At 38.6% G+C, this 20,178-nt stretch overlaps 1 protein-coding gene across 1 annotated transcript in view; it reads right to left on the reverse strand.

The window, feature by feature from the left end:
- kiaa1549lb (KIAA1549-like b) overlaps positions 1–20,178 on the reverse strand; it is a 74,384-nt gene that overhangs the window by 16,168 nt on the left and 38,038 nt on the right. Inside the window, exons 2-10 of the mRNA XM_037693451.1 lie at positions 19,036–19,401; positions 15,502–15,981; positions 15,300–15,415; positions 9,884–10,103; positions 9,445–9,578; positions 8,634–8,802; positions 3,528–3,587; positions 1,358–1,509; positions 725–951 (exon numbers count right to left, since the gene is read on the reverse strand). Coding sequence (XP_037549379.1) covers positions 725–951; positions 1,358–1,509; positions 3,528–3,587; positions 8,634–8,802; positions 9,445–9,578; positions 9,884–10,103; positions 15,300–15,415; positions 15,502–15,981; positions 19,036–19,401 — 1,924 coding nt within the window. The remainder of the gene's footprint in view (positions 1–724; positions 952–1,357; positions 1,510–3,527; positions 3,588–8,633; positions 8,803–9,444; positions 9,579–9,883; positions 10,104–15,299; positions 15,416–15,501; positions 15,982–19,035; positions 19,402–20,178) is intronic.

Genomic DNA, 20,178 nt, shown 5'->3' on the forward strand with positions numbered 1-20,178 from the left:
GGCATTTTAAACCCTTCCCACACTCTTGCAATATTCTAAACTCTAAATGCTCTAAAAGAGCACATGACTTATCTCTCTGTGCCTCCGCTGCTCTCAGCCACCTGCAAGAGTTCTAAGCCACGCCCACTAAGCCACGCCCACTTTTCTCGCTCTGCTCGGAGAACAGCTGATCAGCTGTTCAGCTGCAGGAGGAAGCTTATCCTGCAGAGTGGGTTGCACAATTGTGCAGCAGGTGCTAAATAATTTAAAATAATTTCTTTTAAATAAAAATTTCATGACGATCGTGTGGCTCATCCTTCAGTCAGCCAATTGTGTGTCATGTCCAATCTTGTTTTGAAAATCTGCGATAAAGCAAGTCCGCAAAAAACGAACCGTGAAATAACGAGGGACTACTGTATACAGTATGTGTTCAAAGCACAACAACCGATAGTCTGCTTCAGCTTTTTAAACATACAGAAGCATTGGGCACGCCCACGCTAAGTGATATACAGTGTCCCTGATTCAGCTTTTGTAGTCAACAATCTATAAGAAAACGTTGCATGTGTGCTCAACCTCCACAACCAACCCTGCCTCTTAGCAGTACACAGCACCACAGCCCAAACAATCACTGTCCTACTGGGAGCATTTCAGAGAAATAATCAAGCAAATTTGTTGCGGTGCCCCTCACTCCACCCGTTTTCCATTTTTAACTCAAACATCAGGTGTTTCAATTTGCATGTTTTACTTTGAGGGTTCCTCTTTTTCCAAGTGGTCAAAGGTCATAAGCCAGCTGTACTTACGTTCTGCTTGCAGCTGGACAAAGTAGCCCAAGGTGAGCGCCATGGTTTGCGAATCCACCGTGTTCAAGACCTTGGCGGCTGAAGTGCCCAGTAAAGGAATGCCATTGTGTTGGACATAGTAGGTCATCTCTGCTGGATTCTTCAACCCAAACACTCTGCGGATGCTCACCATCTGATTGACAATGATAAGGTGCACACTTATAGGGAATAAAACAACAACTGTTACTAAAGACTAATTAAATAGTACAGTGAAACCATGCATTTTGGTGCGCAGAGGGAATAGCACATCGAGATCACTTGTTTAGTAAAAGATTCAACCTATGGCTTGTTTTGATGGGCAATTAGCACATGATGAGGCTGAGGAGCTCCCTAATTACGGGAGGTAGACCACAACTAATCACCCAAGAGCTGCTGAAGTACTTATCAAAGTGTGCATCTAACGAAACATTCATAACGATAGAAAGAAGCAAAACATAAAAGTTGAACTGAAATGACATTTGATTATCATGCCAGGTCAAGCTGACAAAACATCACAGGAAAAAGTTAATTGATGTTTTTTCTATGCACTGCTCTGGTACCTGAATGGTGAAGCTGCCAACAGTTGTTGCTCGTCGAAAACGAGTGCCCTGCTGGCCCGCCAACACAAACAACTCTGCCAGGCGCTGCTCCATTAGATTGGCAAAGCTTTGGTACTGTCCATCCAGGCTGGCGTTGTCAACATCCTGGATCACTGCAAATGTTGTCGAAAGGCAGGGAGTGCACAGATCATTGTAAAAGAGGATAGAATTAATTGTTTTTGATGACAGAATATTGTTCTAAAAAATAGAATTACCATAGGTGTTCAGAGTTTTTGCAGTTGACCAATTAAACTGATCGTAAAACATTTATGCAAAAATCAATCACTCCCTAGCTGCTTCTCAAATGTCATAGCAAATCTATATAGCCAAAACATTAAAACTATTGGCATTTCTTTGGGGAAAAATGCACCCACCACCTACTAATTCATTCTCCTAATTGCAGAAGCAGCACAGCAGCAGGACAATGTGCTCTCATTAATCTGACCTCCAAACTCTCAGGAGAAATCCAACCACTGAAACAAAATAATTCACTGCCAACATCCCACCCTGTCAAATTATGCTGTTTTTGTTGTCACAACCCTTGATGCTACTTTCCAACGCAAAGAAAAACCTTTAGCACTATAAGGAAGTTTGATCTGTTAACTCATAGTTATGCTTTTTATTTATATATTTATAATATAATTTTTAAAATATCTACTTGTTAGTATGTTACAATGTAAGTCTGTACAGTTGTTCAAAAAGTATTCAGTCATCGCCAATTTACACTGTGATGATGTCACTTTTGGGTTAGCGTGTCACTTCCTGTTTTGATTCCATGGTTGCTGGTGGAGTGTAGCAGCCGTAATAAATGTGCTCAAAACAAGCCTTCACCATCCGCTTCAAAGCATATTTAGGGATTGCCATAAGTGTGTATTTGTAACTTTAGCAATGTTATCATTCAAAAATAGTCATTATTATAGAAAAATAGTTGATTCTCGTTGGGGAAAGGAAAGGAAGGAGCAGCTTATTTACAGTCATATTTTTTTCTGTAAATGTACACAATGTACCCATTCACAATACAATGGATTGTCTGTATGTTTCTAAGATAATATTTTGTATTAAATTTACAGCTTCACCATAAGTCAAGGAGTAGACAGTCAAAAACTGCTGCAACGTTTTTGATTCTGATGACAGTCGTCATTATCTGCATCGTTTTTATGTTTATATTTCTGATTTACTTCATTTTGTATTTTGCTTTGTGTGTTACCTGTTGTTCTGTCTGTGTGGCCTTGTCGCTGTTTTAAGTACTCTATAAATAAAATGGTATGGTATGGTATGATTTTGGCTTATCGTGACACTAAGTTGGAGTTCATACACTAAACAAGAACGCCACAGTTAGATTTTGCTACACCTAGCTAAGTTTCATGAAAACTAACCCTCCTCTGGTGCATCATACCTAAACGCACTGTACATGTGTGTATTTGTAAGTTAAAGCAATCTGTTTCGTGAGGTCGCACGTGTTTAACCAGAAGCTGTTCTACACTTGGAATACAGGTAAATGTCCAATAAATTTCAGATGAACAGACAGAAATGGAAACAAACACATACACATAAAGAGATTTAGTCCATCTTTTCTCTACTACCATACAAAAGGAATGGAAATTCCTCCATCCAGATGCTCTAATTCATCAACAGCTGAACAAGCAGTTCTGCTGGTTGTACATTTTATTCACTCCGAGTAAATCTCATTACGAAGGTGCTGACCTTGTACTGACTCGGCCACTTATTGCAGCAAGCGGGAGGTTAAAGAACCACAAAGACTGATCTGAAAACCCGTCCATATTACTGAATACCTGTAAGGATGCCCTCGAGCATCAAGATTTATTGTTCAAGTTCGACATATGTGGTCAGTCATAGAGCTTGAATGGCTAACTGCTCATATTAAGAGACGTTTAGGCTCAAACATGAGCAGAAATGGTTTAAATTGACACAGTTAGTGCAAGAATTACAGTATAAAGGATTTTTGCCCAATACATCCTTCATGGTGTGTAATTTGCTGCTTGAAAAAAAGAAAAGTTTGCATTTGACAACTTAGATGTTCCCCTGTCAGCAACTCGTTTCTGCAGGGTGATGAATGTATTCTGTAAACAAAGTTGGTCTTTTTCTTCATTAAAAGCAATGACATCCTTACCTGTGACAACCCAGAAGTCTCTTGTTGCAATAGATGTGTTCAGATTGTGATATTCAATCGCTGCAAGACAAAAAACAAACATTTGATTTTAAAACGTACATTTGTTTTCTAACTTGGATTAATCTGCTTTCGATTTGTGTTCTTCGTTGTTAGATATTTTGTATTTGAGAAATAATTTTCCGTAGATCTGAGCCAAAAAAACAATTGTTGGGCAAAAGTTTTGACTCTGGCACATTATTTTATTCAATGTTTTTTTTTTTTTTTTTCATTTGAGCTCTCAGTTCAAAGCCTCATTATCACTGGATGTCAGACAAACAGAAGAGACGAGGAGCTTTAAGCAGCTTGAGCTCTGGTTGTCTCTGTGTTCTCTTACATCTCTTTCCTGCCTGATTAAGCTGTTGTGCTGAAGGCTGGTGCAGGGGGTGTTTGGGGGAATGCTGTATCAGTGGCCTGTGAAAGCCGACTCGCAGAACTGTACGCTCAGGCATGACGAGGGAGACGGGTGCAGGGTGGGGGAGGGAGAGAGAGGTGAAAGGAGCAGCAAGGCAGTTTTTGCACTGGTGATAGATAGAACCGCAGGGCTGTCAGCAAAATCAGTTTTACGCAGTCTGTTCGCCTGAAACGCATGAAAGCAGTAAAAAAACAGAGAAGGTTTTCACATGAAGATCTGCTGGTTTACATTAAGAACCAGTGGGTTTAAAATTTCGAAATTGCTGATAGAAAGTAATTATTAAAACAATCCATCACATTTTACACCTTTGGTGAAAGCAGTGTATAAATTTCCCCCCTTATGTTCACTGATACTTCGCCTGAGAGAAATATCTGGAGAGAGGTGGAGGTTTTGAAGAACTGAACACTGCACTTACCATAATTTCCAGACTATAAACTGCTACTTTTTTCACACGCTTTGAACACCACGGCTTATACAATGCTGTGGCTAATTTATGGATTTTTTTTTTTTTTTTTTTTGGATGAGCTGACAAGTTTCATGACGTCAAAACATTTAGTCTTGTCACACATTAAGATCAAAATATCTATTTTACAAGAGAGACCTGGCCAAGACTGGCAGCATACAGAAGGAGGAATTAAAAAAAAACGCTCAATAAAAAAATTAAAAAACATTCAGTTACAACACATAGTCACAATAAACATAGACTTACAATAAAACAAATAACTCAATTAAAACAATTGCACTTCTGCAACTTGAACATAATGGGATCTATCATGGTATTAAATACATTCAGAGATACTAGTGTTCTAAGTTTAAGCTTTGATTGCAAACTGTTCCTTGAGGTTGGAGTGGAAAAGCTGAAGGCTTTCTTCCCCCTTTCTGTTCTGACACAAGGAACACTAAAATTTAAAATATCTTTAGACTGTAGGCTGTAGGTCCTGTTGTGTAAAGTTAACAAAAATGAAAGATAAGATGCTGTCAACTTAAGAATAACCTTGTAAATCAAAACATACCAGTGGCCAAGCCGGCGTACATGCAGAGATGGTCATTTTACCTTAGCATACTAGAGACAGTGATGCATTAGGGCTCCATAATTTGTAATAAACTGCAAAATGCCATGATACACGCTGTCCAGCATGTGAAAACATTGAGCAGAGGCGTTCATGTGTAATGCATCACCATAGTCAATAATCAGAAGAAAAGTTGACGCCACCAATTTCTGTTTTACCCTAAAATAAATTATATATATTTATTATCTTATGTATATTTCTCTCGTCTTATATTCGGTTTACCTGTATAAATAAAGGTTTTAAAAAAATCTGAGCAATAAAATTACAGAACAGGTCACAGTGGACCAATGAAACGGGGAGGGGAGGCCAATGAAACGGCCCGTTCTCTCCTCCCCTCCCTGTTGTGTTCCGAAGGACAGCACAAGCTTGTGCAGGGAGGAAGGTGAAGCAATGACTTCCTGTTAGGCTACTGTACTTTATTTACTTTTTAAACCAGCTGTTACAGGCACTGTTCAGAAAAAAAACATTTACTGTACGTGTTTGTGTAGGTCACCAGTACGTATTTAAATAAAAGATTTTTAAAAATCGATCTATGTAAATATCTCATGTTACAATGTGGACACCCGCGGCTTATAGACAAGCACGGCTTATATACATACAGAATTATTGTTTTTATTTATTTAGTGGGTGCGGCTTATATTCGGGTGAGCTCAATAGTCTGAAAATTACGGTAGTTCAGTCTACACAGGAAACACAGGGCTGCAAACAGGCACATTGGAGTGGAGGAAGATTGCCCAGAGCCCACATGGCTGCTGGAAGAATCCCCTCCTGTTAATTAATTACTGCAAAAACTGGCTTTGAAGTGAGGAAACAGTCGCTGCCAGCATATGCTCACACCTCCTGTGAAAGGTGAGACATTACTAAAAGTAACGCTGCAGTAAGAACAAAAAAAAAAAAACATTGTTTCCCACTTCTTTATGTTTTACATTCATGTCTCACTGGGTTTGCTTCATTGTCAGTTTCTGCTTCTATCTTTGCTAAGCAAAATATAAATTGCCTCTAACCAAATTATGTGGCCCAATTCAATCACAGCACAAAGTATGTTTTTATTTGAGGCCCACAAACACAAATAGTGTTTATCTTCATTTAAACTATCAAAACTACTTCTTGTTGCCTGGATGATGAGCTAAGACAAAGATTCCTTAAAATGTGGTTTAGAAATTAACATTTCTTTTGTCACGATTTGAGAAAAACAAAACATTTGTGTTTAATTTTGTGTCTTCTGTTGTTTCTGTATCAAACAATTGATTGTGTATTGCACTGAACAGCTCATAGGAGAAAAATTACAAGACTATATTTAGGCCCACCACATTCAGGCCTGTGTATCTATATATTATATGTAAACAGGAAAGGAAAGTCCACGGCTTTGAACATTAATCATAAACTAGATCAATTACTTATTTTCACTTACAGCTCTTCCACACTGCCAACCTAACTACACACTCTACACACCACACAACGTATTACAATGTGGCTGAATTGTAGCAAATTTGGAAAACCTCATGACACTGGCCCTCGTTCAGCATTAACAAATATTAATGTCTTCTTCCCTGATTAAAAATAATGTTTTGTAGTTTTTCTGCCTTGAAGCAGATTTAAGTTTTTAAAGACAAGATATCATCTTTAAATACAAACAGATTGTTGAAAGTTTGCACCAGACATTTTTATTCTAGTAAATGTGGTATGTTATCATAAGCACTGTATTAACAACAAATAATTACTGGTGGAAGAATGAATGGCTGAATAGACTCTAAATATTATGTTTAGTTCATTTGTTGACAGGGGAATTAAACATTTAGAAATCAACATTTTTTTAAGAACAACTGAGCTTTAGTGGTATTTTTGAAGACTATACCTTGCGGCATTTTTGAGACAGATAGAATGAAATGATTTCAACAACAGCTGCCATCAGAAGCCAAAAGAAAACCTCCCAAGACTGTTCAGTCATAGGAAAGTTACAGCCTAAGGCTCAAGCTGCTCAAAGTTTTCAAGCATCAACTTTTTTTTTTTTGCAACCAAAGAAATTCAAGCACTTGAGTTGGTCAGACATAATTGTAACTCTTGTAGTTGTATTTCTGCTTGAACAGAAAGTTAAAAGGTGCCGTTTCCACATGTTGGCCTTGACCAGAGGGCTTTTAAAACTAAACTTTTTCCAGATCCGTTTGAAATCATTGAGTCAGAGCTTTTGGTAAACATAATTTCATTATTAGAGACATTGTTGCTGTTTATGTGCACAAAATCTCAGTATGTAACAGCTGCACACCATGAGCACATATTATCCATGCATTAAAGCACATTTTAGAATAAAACTGCACATCAGCAGCACTCACAGGCCAACAAGTATTCTCTTTATTTGAGTTTATAAAGCAGATTAAAGGCCTTGTTTGGTTCTAGTTTAATACTTACACTGATTAAAAGGAGATGTTTAGACAAAAAGAGGAAACAGTTGGAAAAAAATGTAAACCTTTGTCTTGTCAGTCTGCAGAGATTTTACATAAAATATGTGACAAAACGTGACAGCCTGGTTGATTGATAGTGTTTGTTGATTTGTATTATCGGTACTTCAGAGTAATACTCTGTAGAGGATTATTGTATTTTGTTTACACATAAAGCACCAGAGAAGTCTAAATCAGGAAAGTAAAATGTGTTTTCTCTTACACAATGGAAATGTGTGTTTATTGGTAAAACAGTGTGTGTGTGTGGGGGGGGGGGGACTGTATATGTTACCTTGTAAGACTAATTTTTCTAAATTATACTACAGTGTGAGGACTACCAACTGCTCCTTATGGGGTCCAAAAGCTCGAGTCCCATAAGAGGAAGTGCTGTTGGTGGGTTAGGGGTTAGGTTTAGGACTAAGGTGTGAATTGAGGATGGGTTAGGTTTGGGGTTAGGTATGTACTGGTAATGATTAGGTTTAGGATAAAGGTCAGGGTTAGGATATAGAAATGAATGAAAATTGAATGGAAGTCAATGAAAAGTCCCTGTAAAAATAGAAATACATATTTTTGTCTGTATGTGTGGGTGAGGGTGGGGGGGGGGGGGGGTAAAATAGCTTTGAACCCCGTGTCAACTTCAAGAGTTTTGTTTCACAACTTTACTGATGAATTATCCAATATGATATTATATGAAACAAATAATTTCTCATCTGAGGATTAATAAAATCCCCCCCAAAACCGATGTCTCGTTTTATACACATCTGAGCCTCGTGTCAGTTATAATTCCCTCTAGTGAAACAGACTGGAACTCCCCTGGGACTACAGTTTAGACCCCTACTGATTCTCTGTCACCCTTCATTTGTCTCAGTTTATGCACATTTTTCAAGTAGACTCATGTTGAATGTATCTTCATAGGAGACTGAGAGGACAGTTATGGGCTTACTTGTATCAGTTTAACAACTACTCCATATGGTGACATTTTGAACCACAGTTGTGTCTAAAAGGAGCAGTTAAACAATGAAAAACATCCAGTTACTTCAAACCTGAGTGTGAGTCAGGCTTGTTAACTTTAAAAACTTATTCAAATAAATTTACTGCAAACAAGTTTTGTTGACTAAAATATGTACTTTCTATTAGAACTGTAACTTACGTTCAGCAATAATAAGTGGTGGATAGAAGAGGAAGTAGCCCACCAGCTCAGCAGAAAGCTGACCAAGGAGGTTTGAGGCAACCGTTCCGTTAAGGTAGACAGTCCTATTCTTTACAGTGTAGACCAGGGACACAGCAGGAGAGGCGGCTGTCTGAGAGACACTTAGCATCTATAAAAAACAACAAAAAGAGAAAAAAGTTCAGGCCAGAAAAAATAATGGAAGAAGATGAAAGTTTTAAATAACACAAATTAGTAGGACTATGCTGTTTACTGTAATGTACAATTTATAGGCAAATGACATAAAGTAGAGTAACAGAATCATCTCAATCTGTATAAAAATCTTCCAGCAGTCAAACAGCAAAGCAAAAAAGTCTGAAAGTATGCAAAAAAATGTGACTTTTTTAATGAAATTTAATATGGCAGCTGCTTAAAATTAATTCAAACATTGCCTCTCTAGACAATGAATATTTTAAGATATTTAAAAAAGACACTCCAATAAAATAAGGGTCAGTTTTTGCACAAATTACACACAATTCACATATCTTTGTGGCTGCCAAATCATAAGTTATATGGTGACATTGAAGTGTGAAAATAAACAACAAAAAAAAGTTTAGGTGTGTTCTAATGCTGAAAACACTACTTGCTAAAATTTCTGCAAACAGGAAAACAATAAAATAAAAAAAAGAGGTAAATCAAGCCAAATCTTTATTTTTTTAGGTTTGGTAACTTCATATCTTCCAGTCTCAAAACTAAAGGGGACACTAATACAGATGAAAAAGTGCAGCGCAGCAGAATAGTTTTACCACAGTACCTGAACTGAGAGTTGGCTTTTAACTTCGAGAACTTTGGCCTGAGCCTCAGAAAACACCTTCTCCAACCTCTGCTCCATCATTTGAGAGAAGCGACAGGATCGAGGATCATCACCCATTCCCACAAATTGCAAGACTGCAACAGAGATAGTTAAATAACTGCACAATAAATTGGCTTCTGGACCTTCTTAAGCTGTGCTGTGTAGAAGAGCAGTAGAAAACATGGCACCGGATCCTATATGCCTAAAGTAGACATGAACCTTATGTATTCTGACTGAAAAAGTAATTTCCTTCTCTAATGTGGTCTTGCATTGTGGTGCATTTATTTTCTATTTTCTATCCCCTCTGCTTCTGTGTTCAGTCACAGAAGGAACAAATTACAGCAAATGTCAAGTTGATCAGTCTCTTGTTTATTTTCATCCTGAGTTTGCACCGGCTGACCTGTTTTTAGCTGGAAGCCGGTGGCAGGGTTGGTTCTCCACAATGCAACAGGGGAAGGCAAGGCAGTTACCAAGGGGAGATACTGTCGCAGGTCTGCAATCAGCTTATCGCGGCCATATGATGTCAAGCCCTCCACCACTACAGATGGAGGATAAACTGTGTCCCCTCCTGTCACGTGATATGCCACTGTCATGTTGGGAGAACCAAAAACAGTCTCCACCTGACAAGGTTGAAGAAAATAAAAAGAGTTAAATCACTGAATGTCATTCCAGATGAAGATATCAATTTTGTTTTTACTTTACTTTATATAAGCAGTGGTATATTATAACTGTGTCTAACAGCTGTGCAAAAAACACAAATGCATCAATGTGGTTCACGATGGTGTGCATCACTGTGAGAGATAACTGAAGTACTCGGAGAAAACTCGCACAAGCGCAGTATGAGTATCCAATCTCCAAACGGAAAAAGATCTCAAGCCAAGTGTTAAGCTCAGGACCTTCCAGCTGCACAATAGCAGTCTCATAATGCAACACACTTTGTGCACTGTGTTCAGTAGAACTGCAAAACAGCTCAGTAGGAAAAGTTGCTACAATAAATCATATTTAAGCTTTCTATTGAAAGTGCAGCCGATGGATGGGTCATGTCTTGATTTTTTTTTATTTTATTTTATCAAGTACAAAGAGTAGGCATGTTCTGGTTTACAGAATAACAAATCTTGTTACATCTGAATTGCATAAATGAATTGTATTTTTACCATCATGAACATATGAAAGGTTTAAAGTGAATGAATGAACGAATGAATGAATGTTTGTTTTTTTGTCAAGTCAAAAAGGACAGTTTCAAACAAATAAATAAATAATTAAATCCTTTATGACATATATATATATATATATATATATATATATATATATATATATATATATATAGTAGAAGTCAAAGTCTAATTATGCCTCTTTTTTAATTCCTTATGGATTCCTCCAAAACAAAATATGCAAAAACAACAAACACACATGAACAAATGGAAAGAAAAAAAATACCTAACAGAACATCAATATACAATAATATTGATGTCCTCCCATATACACTTATACACATACATATAAATATAAATCACTGTTTTGCATTAATATTATTACTATTATTATTACAAGTGTTAAATGTCAATGTATTATTATTATTATCATCATTATCATCAAGAAATGTTATAAACTGTAACTCTTCATTAACTTATTTACATTTACTTACTAAACGTCATTTCCTCACTTACACTGGAACAGCAGTGGATAGTATCAGACACACCTGGACATTTTATACTGTGAAACTAGAGAATCCAAACTGAAGCAAGTTTGAGTTCATACTCAAACAAATAAAAGACAAGCAGACCCAGAAGTTGTGTGAATAGAGCAGCAGAAAGAAAATGTTTTTTAAATAAGATAACAAGATGACAACACTAAACTCATGATGTCCACCCGCTTTAGATGTCATCAGCCATTAAATGGCCATTAATAATTGTTATCATCTCCATATGTGGTGGTCAGACTGCCCCTCCTGTACCTCCTAGTGGGTTTAAAGGTACGTTGTTATCGTTATTAGCAATGATAATGAGCTCTGTTTTTAGCTTTGTTAGTGCTCATAATAGCTTCACGTGGTTAGGTTTAGAGTAAAGGGTCTGGCGGTTAGGTTAGGGTCTTGGTTAGGTTTAGGCACAAGGGTAAGGGGGTTAAGTTTAGGGTTGGTCCTCTGGGTCAGGTGTAAGCTTACGTTTAGGAAAAAGGTTACATACGCTGGAAAAACAACAAAAAGACACTTTCTGGTTTACCCCCGTGCGACGCTGCCTATTATCACCGATAATAACGATAATAATATACCTTTAAACCTACTAGGAGGTAGGTGGGACAGTTTGACCACTACATATGGGGATGATAACAACTAATAACAACCTTTTAATGGACTGATAACATCCGAAGCTGCTCTGATGTCCTGAAAGTTTAGTACCAATAAATCATAAAAGAGAGTATACAAAGATGAGGTGTGAATGTGATATGAACCAGGAAAAACTTAAAGGCTGCTGATTAGCAAGAAGACGGTTAAAAACTACAAAACATGGAGAGATTTTAAGCAAGTATGTTTAGGACATATACACTGTATGTATCATTTTCTTCATATACCAACGGAAAAACAATGAACACATTTGTATCACGTATTATAACACAGGAGATTGTTCATGTGTTTGTCAGGAAAAAGTTTGACTTGTCTTTGAACCTCCTTCATATTAAAACTGGAAAAGGGAATGCTGACAGATTCAGGTGTTTTTTGTAGGACAGGTGGAATCATTCAGATCAGTTATCTGAATGCCTGAGCTGAAAAAGAGGCAAAAACACTGAGAGTCTCTTGTCTCTGGAGCTGAAAGTTACTCTTCTACCGCCACACAATTCAGCCTTGTTACACGAGCTCTGTGAATAGAGCTCTTTATTATCGCTTCATCCTCAGGCTCGGCTCATGTGAAGGTGTTATTAAGAGATTGCATTTCGAACACACTTATTAACTCTGTCTCAAAGTCTGTGACAGACTGGGGCACAGTGACCAAACAGATCTCACATTTGACATTTGAAAAGTTTCAGATCGCAGCTGACCTCTTGCTACAGAGCGAGACAGGAAAAATGCTTTAAAAAATGTTTTAGTCACGTGGTTCTCTTCATTCAGTTCATTTCCCGTTATCTTTTCAACATCAGCTCGGCACGTTTCTCCTCCCAACCTTTTTAACCTATAATTAAACAGAAAGGCAATTTCCTCCGCCAACAGCTTGATTCCCATTGAATATAAAAGCTGCTCTACTAAAATTAACCCATGCAATGCTGGAATGAGTGAGAAGTGTGCTGAAGCAGGATGCCTTTTGAGATCACAGAGAAAGATTGAAGGTGAACACGAGCAGGACTCATGCACACATCTCAGTGTTTTGATACTAGCACATATTGAGAAACTGCACACAGATCAGCTAACACACTAAAGATATGGGGAGTTTCCCTTCCCAGTAAATTCCAATCCTTTAAAGCTATAGTTCAAATAGTTATTTCAATGTGAGACTGTGTGGAAAGGTTATGAGTAATTAATATCTCACCTGTGGTAGATAGCACTTTGAACCACCTCAGTTTAAAAAAATGGGGTTTAGTTCTGACTGATTCCATACATCAACAACTATTGCAGATGGACTAAGATCTAAGTGGATTACTGCAGTCTCAAAAATAACTTCTGTCACAAAATGCTCAGAGAGGTGCACTAGAATGTTGTTTTATGAACCTTGACTCTGCCATCAATGGTTCATTAGATGACGGTTACATAAAATTCTATGGACAGATAACTAGTGGTAGTTTGATGTGGTATTCCTGATGCAGCCAGAGGCACTTTCTGCAGGAATATCATTATATGTCTGCCTGAATGAGCATGTAATGCCAAACTACTGCTGATATAAAAGTTTAAAAATCTGCTATGTTGTGTTTTAGATTTAATCTGTTTTACAATGTCAGCAATCTGGTTTGAACGAGCTTGGAACAACTAATAGGCATCAGTGTAGTTTGAATAAAAGTCTATTTCTCCAATCTTAGGGCATTCAAAGAGTCATCTACAACAGGTAAGATGTTAACTGTTTATAACCTTACATAAACTTCCCACTTTAAAGTATCTGAACCATCCCTTTATTAAAGACAAATGTAATTGTGTCGACTAGAACAAATTACATTTTAGGTAACACTGTTATATTTTGCTGCTATAAATTCATTTATTCATGTAGAACCAAGTGAGACTACAAGCATATCTTAAAGACATAAAATCTTTGACAGCTTCATTTTCTGCATTTAAATTCAATCAAGACAGTGGCTGCTATTTCTGGGTATGATAACCTATTGAATAACACTAGAGGGCAGTACCTTAGTCTCCATTCCCACTCAGAAAAAAAAAGGGCATTAATTTATGAAATCCTTAAACCAAAACATGAAGCAAGATATTAAGATAGAATCACCAGATTTAGAAACAAAATCCAAAATATCGTTTAAAGTTCTTCTCAGGCATGGTTTCATAATATCCTGACAAGGCATTTCATCCTCAGAAAATGAAAAACTAAATGTTTTGTTCTGCGTTCAAACCTCACTGATCTTTTTCATTTCCTACGGTTGTACTTGAAAATAACTTTGCATTGCTAAAAGGTGCTGTTAACACAGATTCACACAAAGTGAAGCTATTAGAAGATTGCTAGAGAGAGAAAGTAGATGGGATGCTCTCTGGCACAGTGGGAAACATGACTGGTCCCACAAATAGCTAATCAAAAATACACAAAAGGCAATGTGCATGCACTGGAAGTGTTTGTTGGAAAAACACTAGTGGTTTCATTTGGAATTGGTTTTTGATCAAACAGATCTGGAATTGATAGTTTCAAAAAAACTGTAAAAATGTTTCTTGTAACCCATCTAAAGATAAGCTACAGTCCTTATCTTTAATAGTGGTACAGTTATTCAAATATGTGACACCACAGTCTGCCTTCTGGGACAAAGTCAGCCTAATTTCTATATTGGTCCTCGTCTCTTCTCATGCGGCCTACACCATGGTCCTTAGTACAATAGTATTGGCTTTCACCTGGGATAAAGAGCTGTTTATTGAACCCAATGCACAGCTATTCCCAAAACACATTTATTTATATATATATATATATATATATATATATATATATATATATATATATATATATATATATATATATATACATACATACAAAGTACGTACATACGTATATACATACATACATACATACAGTACATGGTATATATGTTATGAGTATACTGTCTGCAGTGGTAACATATTGTGGATTGCTTGGCTGAAAGGTTTGTTCAATCTGATAAAAAATAAAACAGATAAACTACAGAAAACTGAAAAAAATTCCATCCTCATTCTAAAGAAACTGAATGTGGGTAAGCTATGCAGGGTAGACAGTATATATCTTTAGGCTGAGTAGGATTTACTGAAAATAATAAAATATCTCTTCCTACAATTGTCTTGTGACCCCTTGGTTTTGCCTGCAGATTTGATTCATTGTGCACATGCACAAAGATTTTCCTTTGAAGACAGTGTAAAATATATAAATACAATACTTTCCACCAAGTAAACACAAAAAATAAAAACAACTACGGTTATGTGGTGCCATCACTTGTTTATACATCTGCTACTGAATATAAATGGCTCCTGTTCTTACATGAGGCAGTACATTTCCACACCTATATTTGGTACTCTAATTCTTTGCAACTTATGTGCATTTGAATGTTCTAGATTATTGTTTGTAAAATCAGGTTTCTGTTACGCTGCTAACTCATGCAAACACAAACTCACTCATGCACTTGTGTGAGAGCATGCACATTTTGCCACACATTACCTGTGCTTGTGCAGTCGTATCATTCAGAGCTTTTCTGAGCCCCTGACTTAGTCCCCTTCGTAGGTTTTGTCTCTGTATACTGTCCAACCTGTTCCTCCTCACATAGATTGAAACAACTAAAAAAAGACAAAAAGTTTAGAATAAAAACTGGAAGAAAAACACTTTTTTTCTTTTAACAATTGTTGCAAAAAGCTTTGCTGACCTGTTTTCACCCACAGTCTCTCTGTGATGTTGCACTGTGGCAGTGGAGGTTCTGTGGTTGTGGTGAAAGGCGAGACGAAGACAGTGGTGACCCCCCTCGGGGGGCTTGTTCTTTGGATGGGTGACGTGAAAGTTCTCCTGCTGGTATAAGCCCTGATGGTGGTGGTTGTGGTTCTTCTGGTAATAAGTGTGTGATGTGGTGTGGTTGTTGGGGTTAAATGTGTTGTTACTTTTACATAAGCTGTGCTTGTGGTGGGGGAAGTTGTAGTTGAAGCTAAAGTTGTGGTGGTAAGCTTGACAGGGGCTGATGTGGTGACCTGTTGGGGGGTCACTGGTGATACCTGAGATGTCCCCTCAGTGGAATCAGCAGAAAGGATAACTCCGTCTGGCTGAGAGGGATGTAGGCTGGCCTCTTTGTCTTTGGGGAAAGGGAACACAGCTGATTTTGACGTTCCTGTGGTTAAATCATCAATCCCTGGTTCTGTAAGAACAAACGTCCCAGTCACTTCCAGTGAGCGATCGAAATCTAAGGATGAAGGTAAAGTTGGAGATGACAAAGAAAAGGTGGATTCTACAGACACAGATGATGATGCTGGGTAAGCAGTTGCTCTTTTTGGCAATATATCATCTGAATAGGACAATGAAGTGAAGGGTTTCATGAGTAAGGAGGACAACTGTGGGAATGAAGATGAAAATGATGAAAAGGTCACTGATGGCGATGAAGACCGAAACAAAGAGGGCGATGGCACGTCATTTTGTGAGATTGATCTCTTCTGAGCTGTGGTAACATCTGGATGTGTAACAGCGGACTTGAACACAAACTTGGGAGACTGAAGATCAATTGCAGCTGCTGTGTGTTCACCCTTAAACACCGATGCAAAATAATTAGCTTGAGGTGACGTTCCAGAATAAGTAGTTATATAAGAGAGGAGCAAAGAAGCATCTGAAGCCCTGGCTGATGTAGCAGCAGTGCTAGCAGCGACTTCTGGCAGTGCACTGGCAGCAACAGCAGATCTAAGATAAGCAGGAGGCGAATCTGTACTTCCCTCCTTGTCGTTTGAGGTTCCTTTGACAGAGGTAATATATGGGTCCTCTCCACCAGTTGGATAAGTTGGATATAGATCACTGGTGACAGATGTTGAATCATCTGAATTCAATATATCCACATTATGCTCTTGTCTATCTTCCAGCTTTTGATGTTCATATGATGTGCCATCTGCTGGTAAATTAGATTTTGCACTGTCAAAGCCACTAGATGCATTTTCTGATTTAAAAGCACTGCTTTGAAGAGGCACAGGCTTGGTGGCTTTCCGCTTTGTATACACAGTCATTAGTTTTGTGCCAAATCTGCTGAAAATAGCACTCGATGTCTGCACGCTGTTCTGTCCGTCACTGAAGGAGCTACTTTCTGCAGAGGAATCAGCAGAGGAAACAGTTTGCCTGCCTAAAAATGAGTTTGATTTATCACCACTCACACTAGTGATCAATCCCAAAGAAGAGAAGTTTGTTCTCTGTGTCGGGATGTTTTCTGATTCCAAGACAAGAGAAGAAGTGACGTAGTCGTCGCGAGTAAGACTTCGAACAAGTCCTAATGCATCATCAATTGCTTTAAGTGGGGGTTTAGCAGAGGATTTTTTGTCAGAACTTTCAGAGGCATCATTAAGCACAAAGAGATTTTCTGAAGTCGTAAAAGTCGTCTCGCCTGTCTTGTGAATCGCAGAAGACTTTTCAATCCTACTGAAAGAAGAAGAATTATAACTCATGTCTGTGTTTGTGTGCAAATGTGCTGAAGGCTCATTTCTGTACAGCACGTTTGATGCTGCAGAATTTCTTAATGTTGTTTGGAACTCAGCAAGTCCGTGCAATTTTATGGGAGCAGAGGTTCCAGCTGAAAATCCTGCTAATTCAGCAGCTTTTGCAGAAAGTGAAGCAGGTGTAGAAAAACTGTTGAGGAAACTAAAAGAAGATTGTGTTTGAAGAGGTCTTTCCAGAGAGGACATTTGTGTTCCAGAATTAACCTCCTTACTGAAAAATCTCATGGCTGAATCTTCTTTAGGGTCGTGATTAGAGTTGCTGAGAGGTAAATATGAAGGCTGAGTGAGGTTTAAGCTGCTTTGCTGCTCAGTTTTATATGTCATCAATTTTGAAAACTCTGTTGGAACTGAAGGAGACTTTGTCCTGCTGTGTGGAGTGAATATAATTTTTAAAGCCACCCAGCCTCTGTGAGATGCATCCTTTACAGGCGCCGTTTGTGTCCCGAATTCCTGAACATCTTTAAGCCCATCAGACTCCGATGTGGACAAAGGTCTTTTTGCTTCAGTGCTCAAAGGCAGGCTGGAACCAGACTCAGGTCTCAGCTGCATGAGTGGAAGTGAGTTATCCAAGTGAGCCTGCGTGGAAGCAGATTTAAGCTCTGCTCCTGTTATTTCTCTCTGGTTGTGATTTATATTGATGGCGGGAAGTCTGGGACTGCTGTGACCCACTGCCATCAGTAAATCACCAGGATTAGATGCATGCTCTGAGGACTCGGTGCTGGCGTGTGTACGTGTTAGTTCGGTGACTTCAGTTTGAGAGAGAAGTGTTTGATCTGATGAGGAAACTGTCAAAAACACTCTGCTGGGTGTGAAGGCCACTGCTGGTGTTACAGATGGATTTACTGCATTGCTTTTGTGAGCTAAATTGTTAGTATCTGCTGCGGTCTTGTCTTCATTTTGAATATGTGCTGTTCGTTGTAACATCTGCTGTGTGACATGACTGGAAAGTGAATAGCCTTTAGCACGAGCAGACAGCAGTGCTGATGTGGGATTCTGTGAAGCTCCCTGCTGCCTCTGAACAGCTTGACTCTCTTGATTGAACAAAAATGAATAGCTGCTTTCAAGATTATAGCCAAATACAGAGTTCAAGCTCTTGTTCTGAGATGGAGTGGGTACATATAAATTATCTGAGGGATTCGCACTATTGTTTGGAGTAGAATATAAAATGTTTGTGCTGTTTTTTGCTCCAGATGATATATTTCTGCTTGTACCATTTATGAGCTTTTCAGGGATTTTTTCTACTAGTGAGTACAAAGAGCGTTTTGTCATTGTATTGCTCCTTTCTGTGTTCGCTTCACTTAGAAAGTTTGCTGGTTTGCTTGTGGCGTGTTGCATTCCCCGTGTAACAGCATGTAGGTCAGGGACTGTAGGAGAGGTAGGTTTTGCAGTTGTCAGACTGTTTGTCCAACCCTGAGGCCCTGCAGATGATGATGCTGCTGTCTCAGTCTGAAAAGCAAGGCTGGACACAGTTCCTTGACCCTTTGATGAAACAGCTTTGTTTATCCACTCAGTGGATGACAGAAAAAATAAAGACAACAGGGATGAAGGCACATTTGATGTGGCTTCAGCTGATGAGGACATTGATGTCAATGATGAAAATGGAAATGATGAGAGATCTTCCTTTCCATCCTTAAAAAAAGATGTATGTGATGGCCTCGAGACACCGAACCAACCAGCCTGGGTGGGTATGGTAGGTTTCTGAGACATGCTGAAAATCAGACCTGAACTTGCTTGGAAGCTGTCTCCCTCAAACGAGGAGGAGGAGGACTCGTTTGAGCCTTGGCTGGAACTACGTGAAGGCCATTGGGTGGTGTGCATCTCTTCCCTGCTGACAGTCGGCAAGGCTCTACTTTGATCAAGGCTCACTGGATGTTTGACAGTTCCTGCCATCACGGTTAAGATGGAGGAAAAGGCTGGCTGTCCCAACAAGCCTTCTCCACCAGACTCAGGGTCAACATCTGAACGAACCACTTGAAAAGGCACCTCCTCTGCCACCGACAGCTCAGTCAGCGAATGGATGGGAGCACCAGTGACTACAAAGCTGCTCTGTAAAGGTGAGAAGCCAGAGGCATCATAGGTGGATTTTTCTGTAGGTAGATAGATAGAAAGAAAGAAAGAAAAAATAACGGTTTAATATTTAAGACCACTTACTAGGCAGCATATCCACCACCAACCAATTTACATAAAATAGGCAAAAGAATAATCCAGGCTTATTTGTACTCTCCTCATACTCACTCTCAAATCCTCACAGTAAAGTGATGTTGGTCCTGATGACCTGCAGTTCAGGTTAGTTTAGTATAATTTACAGTAGTCCCTCAATGTTTTGTAGTTTTCTTTCAATAAGCCTATACTGCAACACTAATCAAAAAAGAACTACACTACCCAGAAGCCAACAGTGGTTCCAGCTGCTGCTTTCTGCCAAAATGGAGGGATAGTTTGCAACACAAACCTACGCTATCTATTAAACTCAGAAAACTGGCAGGAAAGTCACAAATAATCCTGAAGCTTCCTAAAGCTCAATTATATACGTGCACATCAACCAGGATGAGATGGGCTTCGTGGCTGCAGGGTAAGTCTGCAGAAACGGAACCGAGCCCAACCAGAACCAAGCTGCTGTTCTGCAGAGCTGGTGAGTCAAATTTTGCAGTACTATACAGTGCATACACCCATGTTGTTAAAATTACATAGGTTTAAGAGTTTAGAACATTGCAAGAGTGTAGGAATGGTTTATAAAGCCTTAAAATATATATAAATTCTAAAATTAATATACAGTAGTCCCTCATTTGTTGCAGGGGATCCGTACCATGAAGCCCCACGATAAGTGAAAAAACACGAAGTAGGGATAGTAGTACAAGTAGTAAGTA

The sequence above is a fragment of the Nematolebias whitei genome, chromosome 2 (assembly GCF_014905685.2).
Source record: "Nematolebias whitei isolate Nwh7 chromosome 2, NemWhi1, whole genome shotgun sequence".
Taxonomy (NCBI): domain Eukaryota; kingdom Metazoa; phylum Chordata; class Actinopteri; order Cyprinodontiformes; family Rivulidae; genus Nematolebias; species Nematolebias whitei.